At 52.8% G+C, this 17,791-nt stretch overlaps 2 protein-coding genes and 1 non-coding gene across 4 annotated transcripts; 2 read left to right on the top strand and 1 right to left on the bottom strand.

Annotated features, from left to right (window-relative positions):
• Nucleotides 1-4,740: 4,740 nt before the first annotated feature.
• On the top strand, nucleotides 4,741-7,619 carry IFRD2 (interferon related developmental regulator 2). Its single transcript, XM_028478992.1, has 11 exons — nucleotides 4,741-4,885; nucleotides 4,970-5,054; nucleotides 5,161-5,285; nucleotides 5,370-5,527; nucleotides 5,687-5,740; nucleotides 5,826-6,004; nucleotides 6,092-6,197; nucleotides 6,534-6,671; nucleotides 6,757-6,885; nucleotides 6,965-7,060; nucleotides 7,178-7,619. The coding sequence occupies exons 1-11, from the start codon at nucleotides 4,741-4,743 to the stop codon at nucleotides 7,256-7,258; spliced, it is 1,296 nt and encodes a 431-aa protein (XP_028334793.1). The 3' UTR covers nucleotides 7,259-7,619.
• A 98-nt stretch (nucleotides 7,620-7,717) lies between these two features.
• Nucleotides 7,718-11,477, bottom strand: LSMEM2 (leucine rich single-pass membrane protein 2). 2 transcript variants are annotated; one of them, XM_028478995.2, is made up of 4 exons: nucleotides 11,393-11,477; nucleotides 8,658-8,759; nucleotides 8,387-8,563; nucleotides 7,718-8,265 (listed from the first exon to the last, which is right to left on the bottom strand). In XM_028478995.2, the coding sequence occupies exons 1-4, from the start codon at nucleotides 11,412-11,414 to the stop codon at nucleotides 8,132-8,134; spliced, it is 435 nt and encodes a 144-aa protein (XP_028334796.1). In that variant the 5' UTR covers nucleotides 11,415-11,477; the 3' UTR covers nucleotides 7,718-8,131. The 2 variants fall into 2 exon arrangements, with proteins under 2 accessions (XP_028334796.1, XP_007124897.1); XM_007124835.4 differs by lacking the exon at nucleotides 11,393-11,477 and having other exon boundaries at nucleotides 8,658-8,859.
• TRNAG-UCC (transfer RNA glycine (anticodon UCC)) lies at nucleotides 9,884-9,956 on the top strand. Its single transcript has one exon. It is a non-coding gene; the product is annotated as a tRNA-Gly (tRNA).
• Nucleotides 11,478-17,791: the final 6,314 nt, after the last annotated feature.

Below are 17,791 nucleotides of genomic sequence, written 5' to 3'. Positions count from 1 at the left end.
TATTTTGTCCTTTTTTGTGGCTAATATTACATTGTATATATGTACCACATCTTCTTTATTCATTTATCAATGGATGTTTTGGTTGCTTCCTTGTCTTGCTTATTGTATATACTGTTGCAGTGCACGTAGGGGTGCATGAGCCATTTGGAACTATGGTGTTTTCTGGGTATTCGCCCAGAAGTGGGATTGCCGAATCATATGATTGCTCATTTTTCGTTTTTTGAGGAACTTCACTGCTGCTCTCCATACTGGCTGTGCCCTTTTACTTTCCCCCCAGCAGTGTAGGAGGGTTCCCTTTTCTTCACGCCCTGTCCAGCATACTGTTTGTAGACTTTTTGAGGATGGCCGTTCTGACTGGTGTGAGGTGATACCTCCTTGTAGTTTTGATTCGCATTTCTCTAATAAGTAGCAATGCTGAGTATGTTTTTGTGTGCTTTTTTTTCTTTTTTTGAAACAGTGAGAGTAAAATGTACCTCTTAAAATTGGGTCTTGAAAGTCAGTCCTGTTTTGAATTGTTTTGATTACCTACTCCCAGACATTTCTCCAGGGCAGATATCATTTATTTACAGCCCCACAGGCCTTGTGAATATTAAGTATCCAGAAGCACTGGTTTTAGAGTTGTTGTTACTCGTAACTGCCACATGGTGGCAGGGTTATGCATGCCCAACTTTGGGTCTTAGGGCAACCAGAGCCTTAGTTAAACAACCAGAGCCTTAGTTAAAGAAAGTCCTGGGCTTCCCTGGTGGCGCAGCGGTTGCGCGTCCGCCTGCGATGCAGGGGAACTGGGTTCGCGCCCCGGTCTGGGAGGATCCCACATGCCGCGGAGCGGCTGGGCCCGTGAGCCATGGCCGCTGAGCCTGCGCGTCCGGAGCCTGTCCTCCGCAACGGGAAAGGCTGCAGCAGAGGGAGGCCCGCATACCACACACAAAAAAAAAAAAGTCCTGTTCCTGAGTTGTAACTGAAAGTAGAATGTGCCAGAAGAAACACCCAAGGGCTTGTGTCTCCTTACTTCTTCCCACACACCTTTCACCCTCCAGACAAATCGCAACCCCTGTAAAACCACGATGCTGAGGGTATTGAGCGTACTTCGGTGGGGGACTCTATGGAAGGAGGATGGAGGTGGGAACTCCACCACCGGGAGACGTACAGCCCAAGTGACTTTTCTTTTTCTTTTTTTTTTTTTTAATTATTTTATTTATTTGTTTTTGGCCATGTTGGGTCTTCGTTGCTGCACGCAGGCTTTCTCTAGTTGCAGCAAGTGGGGGTTGTTCTTCGTTGCAGTGCGTGGGCTTATCATTGCAGTGGCTTCTCTCGTGGTGGAGCACAGGGTCTAGGTGCACGGGCTTCAATAGTTGTGGCACGCGGGCTCAGTAGTTGTGGCACACGGGCTTCGTTGCTCCACGGCATGTGGGATCTTCCCAGACCAGGGATCGAACCCGTGTCCCCTGCATTGGCAGGCGGATTCTCAACCACTGCGCCACCAGGGAAGTCTGGACCTAGGCTTCTTAGGAGTACACCCTAATTTGCCACCGTCCAGCCTCTTCAAGCTGTCTCCACACAGCCAACCCTGGTCTGACTTCTGGAGCCTGATATTCAGCACCCTGCCCCCACCAACAGAGGAGCGTCTCAGGCTCTGGTGCACAGGGTGGTGCACAAGGTGGAGGTGCCTGCCTTATGTGCAGATTACTCTCCTTTTTGCCATTGCAAACAGGTTGCTGCACTGTCCTCTCAGGGTCTGGACCTTCCCCTTTGTCTAGGCTAATGTCCCTGTCAGTGATCAGGCCTCCCAGGGTGCTGGAATATGTTTACCTTCACTGCTCCTTCCCTGGGGCACTAGATTCCTAGTGTCTAGATTCCTTCCCCACCCGGCCCCGACTTTTTTTTTTTTTTTAAGCCTAGTCTCACTGCTTCGGAATCTTAGTTCTTTGACCAGGGATGGAACCCATGACCCCCGCAGCGGAAACGTAGAGTCCTAACCACTGGACCGCCATGGAATTCCCTTTCTTTTTCCTTTTGCCCTTCCCGGTTACGTGGAGGTTTTCTTGCTCGGAAGTCTGAGGTGTTCCTCCGGCATTCAGTAGGTGTGTGTGAATCATTCCACTTGTAGGTGTATTTTTAATGTCTTTGTAGGACAGGGTGAGCTCCCCGTCCTACTCCTCTGCCATCTTAATCCTGTCTTGAATTAGCAAAATCCTGTCTTCAATTAGCAAAACTAAAATTTGCTATTTATTAAAACATAATTTTTTGTAGGTGTGGGAAAAAATTTTTTTTCTTTAAAATAACCCTCATTTTTACCAAGTATAGCCAAATTAATTGGGTACAAGTTAGTGGGCTACAGTTTTATAATCAAGAGGAGAGTGCGGAGGGGGAGAAGACCACCTGCTTCCTCATTCTTGAGTAGACATCAGTCTTTCATCATCAGCTCCTTCTCCACGTGGGGAATTTTCTTGTCATTACATGGTCAAAGCAGGACTGTCATGGTGCAAATGGAAATGAGCAAAAAGGCAGTAATATATAATAAAATATGATAATTCATTTCAAGTTTTAGTATAATGTCAACCTTTCCTTATATTTTTGTTTTTAGTGCATGCAGAGGAGTGTTTCCTGGGAATCATTAATTTATGGAGCTCACTGGGCAGGATGTGGATCACATTCCACCCTTGTTGTGTTCTTTTGGAGCATGTCTCATGCTTCTGTTGCATGGGTTTGTGGTTAAGCAAACCTGCTTTCTTGAGTGATCATTAACTTACAGGGGTCTCCCATACTTCTTTCTTTACTTATAATCCCTTACTGGGATTAACTATTTAATTACTTGCTTTGTCCTTTTACTCTGTCCCTATCATTGACACTGGGTTATGGTAAAGGAAAGTGTAATGTTTATTGTAAGGCGCCAATAAAAGGAGAAGCCGTGGCTGGTGCTCAAAAACCCTGAAGTCCCCGAAGGGTTTCTATAAAGCACTTTTTTTTTTTTTTTTTTTGGCTGCATTGGGTCTTCGTTACTGCGCGCTGGCTTTCTCTCGTTGTGGCGAGCAGGGGCTTCTCATTGTGGTGGCTTCTCTTCTTGCAGAGCACGGGCTCTAGGGCGCGTGGCCTTCAGTAGTTGTGGCGCACGGGATTAGGTGCTCCGCAGCACGTGGGAATCTGCCCTGACCAGGGCTCGAACCCGTGTCCCCTGCATTGGCAGGTGGATTCTTAACCACTATGCCACCAGGGAAGTCCCTGTAAAGCATTTTTAAAGGCGAAGTGAGGGAGAGGGGTCCCAGTGAATGTGATCAGCTCGTGCACAATTCTCTGATTGGTTGATGGTGAGGTAACAGGGCAGTGTCATGGTGTTAACATTATCAATCCTTAGGCGCCAGTAGGTCTAGGGGCTATGTGCTCATGATCATCACATAGTTAACTTCTTCCATTTGGTGGTGGTTTTAGCACCTGTAAAACAACTCAGGAAATGTGCATCTGATACTATTATCTAGGAACTTCAGAGATGAGCTACAACAGAGGATATGGTGGAGGGGTCTGTCCCAGGAAGACCCCATAGGGTCCTGCTTGGTTACAAGGGGACGTTGAACAAAGTAGCAATACTCCAGAAGGCCTAGTGTTGGGGGACGAGTTCACAGAGTGGTGTCAGTCCCAGACAGGAACCAAGGAAGGTGAAGAGGAGAGCACCATTTAGAGGCAACACGCTGGGCGAGGGCCTGATATCTGGAGGGACCATGGCATGGTGAAACAAATGAGGGAAGGCTGGGCTGCTTTGGTCAGCTAGGGTAGTGAGAGAGGAGAGCAGTGTGTGCTGGACTTTGTCCAGCAGGCACAGGGAGTATGTACGTAGTTCCTGGAAGTAGGGCCAGCCTGGTGACCAGAACCTGTCTGGGGCTCCTGCTGCAGCAGCTGCCCTTACACATAAGTGTTCCAGCTCTGCTGACCCTCACAGTCCCCCGTGTTCACCTGTTTTCAAGGGCTCATGAAGTTAGGGGCCACTCAGCTTTCTGCACTTCCCAGGGTCAGGAGGAGCCTGTGTGTCCATCCACCCAGGGCTGAAGGCCTGGAGTGGACCGAGGGGGGCTCAGGAGACAGTATGCTTGAGGCCTGGGGCACTCACCTACATCCACTAGGAGCTGGGCCTCTGCCCCCAGTGCTGATGGGTGACCTGATGAGCTTGTTGGCCCACCAAAGAGCCGTAACTAGTCACTTGTCTAGTCATTGTCTTCACTTACTTTGCCCAGAAGAGGTGCTTCTCATCTCTTTTGCAATGGAGAAACTGCGGCTTTGAAAACTAGGCACCTGACCTGGTTACACCCGTTAAGATTTAGAGCTGGGATTTGAACCCCAGTTCTGTCAGACTTCCCTGACCCTTGCCCTGGCCATTTTGGGGAGTAATCTGGGCTGGTGGTTGAGCTCCCCCAGAATGCGCCTGGATATGCCCCACTCCAGGCTGAGCCACAGGCCTAGGTAGGGCCTGTGCAGCCCCTTCTGCCCCTGCCCACCTCTAAGTCTCCTTCTTAAAGCAAGCTGTAGTCTCAGGGAGGATCTGCTCACCAAGCCTGCCGGGATATCCTAGGTTGGGCCTGGCATGTGACTCTCCCCGGCAGATGGACTTCTTTCCCTTTCTCTTGCTTCCTGGCTCAGAGTCCCCGGCATCATCCTCTGTGCCTCTCACTGCAGCCTTGAGAAGGGCAGCATTCTGTCTTGTGGGGTCATGAGGCCGGGTGAGGTAACCCCAGCCATCAGTGAAGGCAGACCATGTGCCCCATTCCACCCTCCCCAGGTGCCCGGAGCAGTACCCAAGCTGACTCAGGTTCCAGTGAGGATGAGGCAGCCAGTGAGGCCCGCAGCACCACCAGTGAATGCCCCAGCCTTCTCAGCGCCGCAGCAGAGGAAAGCTTTGGTGAGAGTGGGTGGGAATGTGGCGGGGACTCAGTGGGGCTCCGCGGGCAGGGCAGGAAGCGGGGATGACGAGCTGGCCTTGCAGGGGGGGATGCCGTGGATGAGCAGGGTCAGCAGGAAGACCTTGAGGAGAAGTTGAAGGAATATGTGGACTGCCTCACAGACAAGAGGTACCCCTGACTTCCAACCAGTCCCTTCCCCCGTGTCCCTGCTTAGCCCATGCCAAATGTGACCCAGGTAGGATTGGCCCACAAAACCCCTTTCTTCCTCCCCTAGTGCCAAGACCCGGCAGGGTGCTCTTGAGAGCCTGCGTCTGGCCCTAGCAGCGCACCTACTCCCCGACTTCTTGCTGGAGCGCCGCCTCACACTGGCTGATGCCTTGGAAAAGTGCCTCAAGAAAGGTGGGGCCTGGGGGCGCACGGGGGGCCTGAACTGGCTGGGTACTGGCCCTTGCTGCATTGACTGACTGGAAGGCATCCCTGCAGGGAAGGGCGAGGAACAGGCCCTTGCCGCTGCTGTGCTAGGCCTGCTGTGCGTTCAGCTGGGCCCTGGACCCAAGGGTGAGGAATTATTCCACAGCCTGCAGCCCCTGCTGGTCTCTGTGCTCAGTGACAGCACAGCTAGCCCTGCTGCCCGGCTCCACGTGAGTGTTCCTTGCCCTGTGACACCCTTCCTTCGCCTAATCCCTAAGCAGAGACATGGGTTCCACCTGCCTCCAGGCTCCCCTGCTCCGAGGGTGAGCCCCGTGGCTGGGAACCCAGGCTCACCCTCTGACCACGGCCTGGCTTTGCCCTCCTCCCAGCAGTGCGCTTCTGCTCTTGGCCTGGGCTGCTACGTGGCTGCCACCGATGTACAGGTAAGTGGCCTTCAGGCACAGGCAGTAGAGCATGTAGGCCCTAGCTCTGCCCCTGAGCCACTCCCCTGCCTCCTTGTGCCCCTAGGACCTGGTCTCCTGCCTCACTTGCTTGGAAGGCGTTTTCAGCCGGTCCTGTGGTGTGGGTAGCTCCACAGCCCCTGTGGTCCCTGTGAGCCTGCAGGGCTTGCTTTGTGCTGCCCTGCAGGCCTGGGCCTTGCTACTCACCATCTGCCCCAGCGCCCATATCAGCCGCATCCTGGACAGGTAGGGGTGACTGCCCACTGGGAGTGGGAGGGGAAGGGTGAAGAGGCCCCCAGCCCACACACATGGCTCAGCCTGCCCCTTCCCCAGGCAGCTGCCCCGGCTGCCCCAGCTCTTGTCCAGTGAAAGTGTGAACCTGCGGATGGCTGCCGGAGAGACCATCGCATTGCTCTTTGAGCTCACTCGGGACCTTGAGGTGTGAGAGATGGCGGGGCGGGCACAGGGGAGGGTGCCTGCTGACACCACCTGCCCGTCTCAGGCTGGGTGCAGGGGATGCCACAGAAAACAAGGTAGCCTTAGGTCATTATGGAGGGGGAAGTCGCCCCAACACAGACTCAGAGGCCAAGTGCTCTGATGGGGCCCCTTAGCGGAGGTGTGGCACAGGCAGGGGCCAAGAAGGGATGCAGGGGAGGGTCAGGCAGAGAAGAAAATGACTTTCTTGGTGAAAGGAAGGGTTTGGGCGACCCCACTGTGTTAAAAGCCAACAGACCTCAGGCTTCTGCTCCCACGTCCTCTATCACTCCCACTGCAGGAGGACTTTGTTTACGAGGACATGGAGGCCCTCTGCAGCGTGCTGCGCACTCTGGCCACTGACAGCAACAAGTATCGGGCCAAGGCTGACCGCCGGCGCCAACGCTCTACCTTCCGGGCTGTGCTGCACTTTGTCGAGGTACGTGTGAGAAGGGATGCGTCCTAGCGAGGGTGCACCCCCAGTTATAGCTGCCAAGCCCAGTCACAGCCCCTCTACCCTGCAGGGCGGCGAGTGTGAGGAGGAGACAGTCCGCTTCGGGCTCGAGGTGCTCTATGTGGACAGCTGGGCTCGGCGCCGGGTCTACGCTGCCTTCAAGGATGCGCTGGGTTCCGGCATGCACCACCACCTCCAGGTGGGGAGGCCGACGGGGAAGGGGTACCCCACTTGGCTGTTTCAGACTGGCCTGAGGTCACTGCCTTCTTTGCCCCCAGAACAATGAGCTACTCCGTGACATCTTTGGTCTGGGCCCTGTGCTGGTGCTGGATGCCACTGCCCTGAAGGCCTGCAAGATCTCACGTTTTGAGAAGGTTTGCATCTTTGTCTTCCCTCCATTCCTGTGGCCTGGAGCTCTGCAGGGGCTGGAGGAGCAGCCCTGGGCTGCCTCCTCCCAGCTCACTAGACCCTCATTCTTTGTCCCACCCCAGCACCTGTATAACGCCGCTGCCTTCAAAGCCAGGACCAAGGCGCGCAGCCGTGTGCGGGACAAGAGGGCAGACATCCTGTGAGGCAGGACCAGCTGAAGAGGAGACTGTCCACATCCTTGCCCGTATTTTTAACAGAAGACAGTGCAACACCTGGTCCCTGCCAGGCATTGTCGCTTTATTTTTTTAATGACAAAACCAAAAATGGGGGTGGGTGGCTGGAGGCCAGGCCACTTGGGACCTTTGCCCCTGTGCCGACCCTGTGGCCACTTCCTGCCCTGTCTCAGGGCTGTGGGGCAGACAGAAGAGGGCTGTCCCTTCCTCAGGCCTTGCTCCCCTGGAATGACCCACTTTCTGGGGGGGAGAGGTGAGGCTCCTTGGAGTGGATTTATATGCTGAGTTTTAAAGATTTTAGAGATAATTAAACAATGTGCAGCCTTCTGTGGCCCTGGCTTCTGGGTGTTTCTGCCTGCCCTCCCTATCCACCAACCCAGGCTTGGGCCCAGCTGGGCCTCCCTATCTCCATCTCACCTTTGCCCTCCAAAATAATCTCTCCCCAGGGGCCCTCCTCCCCCTACTCAGAGCCCAGCCTCTCTTTTGAGAACTGAGGCTGGACCCCCACTGGGAGGCCCAGCAGAGTTTGGGTGACCAGCTATTTTTAGACTTCTGAACCTGCTATCTGGAGGAGGCCAGAGGGTGCTGACAGGCCCCAAGAGGAGCCAGGAGGCTGGTGTCACTTCCTCTGACCTTGGGCCACACCAAGTAGGGCCCTGACACCAGAAGGCTTGGCTAGGCCTAGCTTGAGAAGGCAAGAAAGGCAGGCAGCTGCGGGGTCAGATCAGGCTCTTATACGAAAACCTCACCAAGGAAGTAGTGTGGAGCAGTAGTGGGAGAGGGGAAAGCTACCAACGGCCACTTTATTCCCCCCTACATGTACCCCCAGGTCCAAGTGGCATCTCAACTGGGTGCTCGGGCCTCACTCGAGTTGAGCCTCCGCAGCTGGCTGAGGCTGGCGAGCCGGAGTTTGAGCAGCGTTTCCTCCTGTGTTCGCAGTGTGTGCGCCAGCACGCGTAGGGATTCACTCTGCAGCACTAAGACAGGTGGGCAGTAATGGGGGATTATCAGACCACATGCAACCCCACAACACCCGACCCTCCCAGCCCTTCGCTGCCTTGGTCTCTCCATTCCACTGGCTTCCTGCGCCCTCCTTACCACTCAGGTAGACGGCCAGGAGAGCCAGCGCCAGGCAGGCGAGCACCAGCAGCGCAGGCAGCAGCAGGAAGCTGTGCGCAGGGCTGCAGCCGGCCTGGGCGCACATCGATGGGGGCAGGGCGCCCAGCAGCTCATCCCGTGGCTGCGCCTCCTCGGCCAGGTAGGGCCACAGTGAACCTGCAGGGCAAACGGGGCATCAGGAGGGCGGCAGGTGCGCCTGCTTTCCTCCCTTCTCTCAGTCCATGGGTCCCACTCCCCTGCACCCTCTCACCTCCACTGTGTAGATCGCTGATGGACTCCACCCGGTGTAGGCGAACCTCCTGCACATGATTAGGAGCCAGTGGTGCCCTGCTCCTTGTCGGTGCCACGGTGTCTGCGGGGGCAGCGTGGGGCTGATTCAGCCAGCGAGTCATGCCCTGCCTTCTAGATGGCATCCAGCGGCAGCCGGGGCTCAGAAGAGGTAGAAGGGGCATTTGGCTCCTGATCCCCTAAAACCAACTCAGGAGTGACCCGTGATTTGGAAGCAAGACAGCATGAAAACTGCGTACGCCTGTTTCACCCACAGTAGCAGAAGGTGCTGCTTGACTTAAATTTGTTTCCTTCCAAGCACCTCAGGGACTTTCAGGCATTCCTCTCTGCTTGCTCGTTTCTAGAGAATTTATCAGCCTGGAGAACTCAACCCACAGCCCATGAAGTGCATTCCTGCTTCTGCTCTCAGTTTTCCCTGCAGACCCTGTGCCTGGGGCCTTCTCCCCATCCCCAGCAGAAGCAGCCCTATTCTAGCCAGCTTTTGGCCTTTTGCTCCTGGCCTCAGCTCTGCCTCCTTTTACATACTAAGTGTGATTCTGCTGTGAACCCTGCTGTTCTCACTCAACATCATGAGAGGACACCCGCCTTTGTTAGCAAACTGTTCCACTTGCCTTTGAGGTCTCCCCTCAGCTATCTCTTCGAGGCTGCCTGGGCATTTAAGTTGTTTCCAATCCCCTTCCTAAACTAATAACCCCTAGAAAAGGACATGCATCATTGCGTATAAAGGCTTTCCCCCAATTTCCCAATAGTTATTAAGGATGGATTCCCAGAAGCAGAATTACTAGGTCAAACAGCAGGGACTTTTTCTTTTAAGCTATCATCACATTGTCTTCTGGAATAGCTGTCCACAGCCTCCAAAAGAGTACAATATCGCCACTAACAGGCATCTCCATAGAAAAAAAATTTATGTACATAAGTGTGCACATATATATTTGCTAAGTTGGGAGATGAGAAAAGGCCTTTCTTGACCAATTTTGTTGGGGGGTCTTTGCTTGGGGAGCCTGACCAATATCTGTGTGGCTTCCTAGTTCACAGCCTCTGCCCATTTAGTCACTGGGGCTGTGTACCGTTCTTGTGATTTTAATTATTTTTGGACCCAGTGAAGTATTTATTTCGTGATTTCTAAAAATTATATTTTCTTCTGGTGGTGCTTCCCCCCCGCCTTAAAATCTTGGCCCCTTTGGGACTTCCCTGGTGGTCCAGTGGCTAAGACTCTGCACTTCCAATGCAGGGGGCCCGGGTTCGATCCCTGGTCAGGGAACTATATCCCGCATGCCGCAACTAAGACCCGATGCAGACAAATTAAAAAAAAAAAAAAAAAATCTTGGCCCCTTAAGATCTCCAGATTCCTAGCTGGAAGCTAGATAACAAATTCAGGGGCATTGGCAGGATACCTCCTGATAGACGCAAGGGTGATTGGACTCTCCGGGTCTAACACTTTCAGAATAGTACCTTAACCTTCATGATTTGCTTGAAACTGACCTTTAACATGCTCAAAAACGTGTAAAACAAAAACCAGTGCTGTCTGTCGTTATGTCTGGGTGGTGGTGGATTGGGGTTCCTATTAAATTCTGTGCACTTGGCTGTGTTTTTCCCACACTTTTAAATTGATCTTGGGTTCTTTCTGTTACCAGGAAGAATACACATAGTAAATGTCATCCTTAAGACCCCTTCCCTGGTGGCTCAGTGGTTAAGAATCCGCTTGCCAATGCAGGGGACACGGGTTCGAGCCCTGGTCCGGGAAGATCCCACATGCCGCGGAGCAGCTAAGCCCGTGCGCCACAACTACTAAGCCTGCACTCTAGAGCCTGTGAGCCACAACTACTGAAGCCCGGGCGCTTAAAGCCCGTGCTCTGCAACGAGAGAAGCCGCCGCAATGAGAAGCCCGCGCTCCGCAACCAAGAGTAGCCCCCGCTCGCCGCAACTAGAGAAAGCCCGCGCACAGCCAAAAATAAATAAATATTCAAAAAAAAAAAAAAAAAGACCTCAAAAGGAAGCAAACACTCCCACACCCAGGGCCAGGCCCCTCCCATTCAGTATAAAATGTCAAAAATGTGATGGGGGGAGTTGACCAGTTGGGCCAAGCCGGAGCCTTGGTGCAGGCTGGTCCTGCATCCTGGCCAGCACTGTACCTGACACTTCCCAGGTCCCTGCTCTGGCCCCTCTGAGCCTCCATACTTCTTGCATGCAGTGAGTCAATTAGGAAAGTGGCCACCAAAGTCTTTAACTAGAAGTGAGTCCGGCCAGACCAAGGGACCCCAACCTTTAGTCAGTTGGGGCCACACAGGCCCACCCTGGAGGCCAGAAGCCTATCCACTCCCAGTCCCTGGGTCATGTGCCCAAATGCTCTGCAAAACCACTGCCTGCCCCCAATCCCAGTGCCCTCCCTGAAGGAGGAGCTTAACTGGCCAGCTTGCCCAGTCCACACCCACTTGGGCACAGCCTGTGGTTGACCCTCCCCTGCCCCCAACCCCTCCCTGCTGTCCTCAGCAGGGGGTACAGGTATGTGGTGAGGAGGGTTCGGGGCATGGCAGGCCCTTCCTTCACGCATAGAGGGCCAGTCCCTTTACTTGAGCTAGGACACGGGGACTGATGACTAGTCAAGGAAGTGAGGTCAGCAGGAAAGGGGCCAGGTTTCTCCATGGTCCACGGGGTCACAGCATTGGGGCCTAACCCTCCCTTACAGTCATTTCCTACCTTCTTGGGCCTCCTCCAGCATGGTGGGTGTTAGGCAGGCAGGGGGTCGATGAGAGTGCCTAGTACCAGGACCAGATAGGGGCAGCAGTGGCTCCTCTGAGAGCCTGGGGAAGGCCTGGCCACCTCCCAACCTGGGCTGAAAATAGGCATGAGCTCAGCACGCTGGGCTATATTTAGAGGGGGCACCTCCCAGCCATGGGAAGGAGCAGAGTGACCCACATGGACCAGCCTAGACGATCTACCTGGTGTTGGAGCCCAGGCAAGAGCACACCTCCAGTAGTGCATGTACCCTGCAAAACCTGCTACTCAAGTCTGCAGGGCCTTGGTGTCTTCATCCAGACAAGTCACCTCCAGTGATGTCCCACATGGCAAGCCCATGCAAGGGAGCCCTGTGCATCTCCACCCCTCCACCCCCTGAAGACCCCTACCCACAGCGGGTTCATCTAACAAATGCGGGACAAGCACCCACCACTGATCTGCTGGCATCACGAATTAGGAGTGATGGACAACTGGAGCCCAGTGCCCTGAGGGCTCTGAGAGCCCCCAAAGGGGACAGAGACACCCCCAATACCTGCAGGTACCCATGCTGGTCAGTGGAGGAACATAGGTTGAAGGCTGATACTTCTATTACAAAGTTTACAACTTGGGGTAAAGGAATGCTCCCTTTCAGACCTCAGTTTTCTCATCTGTAAAGCAGGAATAACAATGGTTCCTACCTGCCACAGTGCACATGAGAGTGGAAATATAAGCACATGTCTGAAGCACTTAGCCCAATGCAAAGTTTTGATCCTCCTTCCTCTCTCCATAAGGGAATATATGTCACACAAGTTCATGTGAGGATGCATGGCACCACCTGCCCTTAAAGAGAGGGAGTGGTCCAGCTTAGGAGCCACCCTCTGCTGTTGGACCCCTGTGCCCCTCCTTCCCAAATGGGACAAAGCAAGACAGTAGGCTGTACTTCTTAAACATGAAATCCATCATTCTGCTGTATCCTCCTTGATATTCCTCAAACTCAAGCTTGTTCCCACCTCAGGGCCTTTGCACTGGCTGTTCCCACCTGGAATGTTCTTCCCTAGATGTTCCCATGGCTGGGTCCTTTTCATTTGGCTCAAATGTCACCCCCTCAGTCAGGCCTTCTGCCCACATTCTTTTCTACATCACCCAATTTTATTTTTTTCATAGCATTTAGCCCAGAAATTATATCATCCAGAATATACAGTTGACCCTTGAATAACTAGGTGTTAGGGATCCCAACCCTCTGTGCAATGGAAAATCCACATATAACTTTACAGTTCACCCACCCTCTATAACCATGGTTCCGCATCTCCAGATTCAACAAACCGGGAATCCAGTAGTACTGTAGTACTATTTATTGAAAAAAAACACGTGTAAGTGGATCGTGTACAGTTCAAGCTGGTGTTGTTCAAGGGTTAACTGTACTATGCATGTCAGTATCCCCAAAGGCCCTACAGAATCCACTCAGTCACATGGAAACCACCTTTAATCCTCACCACAGCATCCTTAAAATAAATAGGTTTTGAGACTTACAGGAAAGTGTCCAAGACCACACAGCAAGAACTAGTGAGACAGGGTGGGACCTGGCACCCTTTGCTGCAGTGCTTACACCTGGACAAACATCTCCTGGAGCAAAAGAATACAGAGAAACCATAAGGGACTAAAAATAACTATGCACCTGCAACTGCCGCAAATTATGAACAAGATACAAAAAGACCAAAAACCCAACTGCCACTTCTGAAGTGTTGGGAGCAAAAGCAGGGGACTCCTCACGATTCTTGCCCACGACACCACCAAGAGGGTGGGCAGACCACCTAAGCCACCCCTACCACCTGAAACATGCAGCTGAGCCTAACCTCACCCCATTTAAAGGACCAACTCACCCCCCAGCCCCGCTTCAGGGAGCAAGCAAGGCAACCTGTTGCTTGTTTTTGCTCCCTTGTTTTGCAGCATGAGTCCCAATAAAGTCTTGCCTGAATTTCTCCTCTGGCCTCTCATCAGTTTCTGTTCACTGAAGAGTCCAAGAATCTGGGTCGGTAACGTACTTGGTGGCAACTCCACCGGACACCTCTGGGACCGTTTGCTCCCTCCCTGGGAGAGAATCCAGGCACCTCTGGAACCAACAAATGCAGTTTCCCCGTAGGTGACAAGCTGCCGCCTGAACCTCTTGTTTCAGCATAACCACGTTTGGTAAGTCTGCCTTCCTGGCCCCTCAGAGTCTCGTCCCATCATTCAGGCAACGCTTTCCCCCTCCCCTTTGTCCTCTGTCCCTCATGGTTTTCCCTTTCCCTCTCCTGATAGCTCTCTACTTGCCCTTTCTCTGTCCTCCTGTTCCAGGACAGCGGACATCGGGCAGCTACAGCATCACTCCTCTCAGCTTGGGAGACCACGCGCCCTCTGGCCAGCAAGGCTCACCTGGATGGGTGACAAACAGAGGTGGCAGAGGCTCGCCTCACGCAGTGCAGATCTGGGTCCAGCAGGCTCTCCCGGACAGGAGGTTTCTGAGAGTGACAGACGTTCAACCCTCATATCCTGTAGTCTTTGCAAGTCCAATCATCACAATATTCTCACCCTTATTTTCCTGCCGCCAAGAGAAGTCCCATCAGGAACGGGCCATGGCAGATTTCTATAAAATCCTGTGGGGGCAAATCCTACCTGTGCGTTAGAGTCCTACGTATGATGTACAAATTGTACGCATGCATAGAAGTCCCACCTGTGGATCAGAATCCCACAGAGACGTACAAATGGTTGTTTCCCAGGATTAATCAGCGCTGTGGGCAGTGGACAGGGTGCTCCCTCCTTCACTGGCCCTTTCTGAAAGTACGCAGACTGGTGCCTAAATAGACACCTGATGGGGGCAGGCTGAAACGGCAATCTCTCTCTTTCTGTCTTTTCTAGCCCTCCTCCCTTCACCTCTCCCTTGATTCTTAACACCTACACTCCTGTTCCTTTCATCCTGGGGACACCTTCTTTGTGTCACGAACTCTGGGGAGGAAATGCTGTGACCCCCTTCGTCGTTACGCTAGGCCTCAGCTCCATCTGGACCCCCGGATCTCCAGCTGTTAGCCGCAAATGTATATGTAAACATGAAAAACACCCAGGGAATCCTCAAAGACTATCTTAGGGGTTGTACTCTCAACAACTGGGGACGATTTAAATTAGGCGGTTTAAAAAGGAATAAGCTGATTTTCTCTTTCAACACAGCCTGACCCCAATATTCCTTGCGCGACCAGGCGAAGCGGCCACAGAATGAATCCCTTAACTTTAACACCATTTTACAACTGGACCTGTTTTGTAAACAGTCCCCAAAACGGGAGAAGTCCCATAAGCACAGGCCATTATAAAACTCTGTCAAGACTCTGGTCTGAGGGATTCCTGTCATGTGTGTTTAGCCTCTATTTCTGTGTCACTCCCAGAAGGTTTGAAGCCAGACCCCTCCCTCAACCACCACTAGCCGTCAGCACACAGAGCCACCTTTTCGGTCTCCCGTTTCTTCCCCTTCACCGTCTTCAGCCCCGCACCCCCACCTGACCCCGTCACATCAGAAAGCACAAGATCAGAACCCCGGTGCTTGCCCCAGTGGGGCTCCAATCAGGCTCAAAGGGAGACCCCACTTTTGCCCCACCAGGCTTTTACCACCTCTGGGAAGCAACTGATGAGAATGGAGAATTACTAGAGTGCCGCATGTCCCCTTCTCGCTGCGGGACCTAGAAATCTGTAAGGAGCGATTTGGCAGGTTCTCAGAGGACCCTGAAAAGCTTAGGGACAAATTTATCAGGCTGGGATTAATATTCTCCCTGACATGGTAGGATATCATAGTTATTCTGGCCCACTGCTGTACCCTGAATGACATGGTGCGTATACTGAAAAGGACAAAGTGTTGGGAGCAAAAGCAGGGGACTCCTCACGATTCTTGCCCACGACACCACCAAGAGGGTGGGCAGACCACCTAAGCCACCCCTACCACCTGAAACATGCAGCTGAGCCTAACCTCACCCCATTTAAAGGACCAACTCACCCCCCAGCCCCGCTTCAGGGAGCAAGCAAGGCAACCTGTTGCTTGTTTTTGCTCCCTTGTTTTGCAGCATGAGTCCCAATAAAGTCTTGCCTGAATTTCTCCTCTGGCCTCTCATCAGTTTCTGTTCACTGAAGAGTCCAAGAATCTGGGTCGGTAACGTACTTGGTGGCAACTCCACCGGACACCTCTGGGACCGTTTGCTCCCTCCCTGGGAGAGAATCCAGGCACCTCTGGAACCAACAAATGCAGTTTCCCCGTAGGTGACAAGCTGCCGCCTGAACCTCTTGTTTCAGCATAACCACGTTTGGTAAGTCTGCCTTCCTGGCCCCTCAGAGTCTCGTCCCATCATTCAGGCAACGCTTTCCCCCTCCCCTTTGTCCTCTGTCCCTCATGGTTTTCCCTTTCCCTCTCCTGATAGCTCTCTACTTGCCCTTTCTCTGTCCTCCTGTTCCAGGACAGCGGACATCGGGCAGCTACAGCATCACTCCTCTCAGCTTGGGAGACCACGCGCCCTCTGGCCAGCAAGGCTCACCTGGATGGGTGACAAACAGAGGTGGCAGAGGCTCGCCTCACGCAGTGCAGATCTGGGTCCAGCAGGCTCTCCCGGACAGGAGGTTTCTGAGAGTGACAGACGTTCAACCCTCATATCCTGTAGTCTTTGCAAGTCCAATCATCACAATATTCTCACCCTTATTTTCCTGCCGCCAAGAGAAGTCCCATCAGGAACGGGCCATGGCAGATTTCTATAAAATCCTGTGGGGGCAAATCCTACCTGTGCGTTAGAGTCCTACGTATGATGTACAAATTGTACGCATGCATAGAAGTCCCACCTGTGGATCAGAATCCCACAGAGACGTACAAATGGTTGTTTCCCAGGATTAATCAGCGCTGTGGGCAGTGGACAGGGTGCTCCCTCCTTCACTGGCCCTTTCTGAAAGTACGCAGACTGGTGCCTAAATAGACACCTGATGGGGGCAGGCTGAAACGGCAATCTCTCTCTTTCTGTCTTTTCTAGCCCTCCTCCCTTCACCTCTCCCTTGATTCTTAACACCTACACTCCTGTTCCTTTCATCCTGGGGACACCTTCTTTGTGTCACGAACTCTGGGGAGGAAATGCTGTGACCCCCTTCGTCGTTACGCTAGGCCTCAGCTCCATCTGGACCCCCGGATCTCCAGCTGTTAGCCGCAAATGTATATGTAAACATGAAAAACACCCAGGGAATCCTCAAAGACTATCTTAGGGGTTGTACTCTCAACAACTGGGGACGATTTAAATTAGGCGGTTTAAAAAGGAATAAGCTGATTTTCTCTTTCAACACAGCCTGACCCCAATATTCCTTGCGCGACCAGGCGAAGCGGCCACAGAATGAATCCCTTAACTTTAACACCATTTTACAACTGGACCTGTTTTGTAAACAGTCCCCAAAACGGGAGAAGTCCCATAAGCACAGGCCATTATAAAACTCTGTCAAGACTCTGGTCTGAGGGATTCCTGTCATGTGTGTTTAGCCTCTATTTCTGTGTCACTCCCAGAAGGTTTGAAGCCAGACCCCTCCCTCAACCACCACTAGCCGTCAGCACACAGAGCCACCTTTTCGGTCTCCCGTTTCTTCCCCTTCACCGTCTTCAGCCCCGCACCCCCACCTGACCCCGTCACATCAGAAAGCACAAGATCAGAACCCCGGTGCTTGCCCCAGTGGGGCTCCAATCAGGCTCAAAGGGAGACCCCACTTTTGCCCCACCAGGCTTTTACCACCTCTGGGAAGCAACTGATGAGAATGGAGAATTACTAGAGTGCCGCATGTCCCCTTCTCACTGCGGGACCTAGAAATCTGTAGGGAGCGATTTGGCAGGTTCTCAGAGGACCCTGAAAAGCTTAGGGACAAATTTATCAGGCTGGGATTAACATTCTCCCTGACCTGGTAGGATATCATAGTTATTCTGGCCCACTGTTGCCCCCAGATGAAAAGAAGCATATACCGAAAATGGCCAAAAACACACAGATGGCCTACTGGCCACCAATCTACACCACCAAAGTTATCAAGTGAGTGGTAACACAATCCCAGATCATAGCCACACTGGGACTATGAGGATCATGGAGGCCAGGCTAAGATGAAACATGTTACTTGTGTATCAGAAGGAATGCAAAGGTATACGGTGAAACCTGTAAATCATGAAGTCCAAGAAGTTACACAAAAACAAGATAAAAACCCAGCACTCTTCCTGAGCTGGAAGACAGAGGCATTCAGGAAGTAAACCAATGCAGACCTAAACAGTCCCCAAAACGGGAGAAGTCCCATAAGCACAGGCCATTACAAAACTCTGTCAAGACTCTGGTCTGAGGGATTCCTGTCATGTGTGTTTAG

This window comes from Physeter macrocephalus, chromosome 18 (genome assembly GCF_002837175.3).
Source record: "Physeter macrocephalus isolate SW-GA chromosome 18, ASM283717v5, whole genome shotgun sequence".
Lineage (NCBI taxonomy): Eukaryota > Metazoa > Chordata > Mammalia > Artiodactyla > Physeteridae > Physeter > Physeter macrocephalus.
This window is presented reverse-complemented; position numbering and strand designations above follow the sequence as displayed.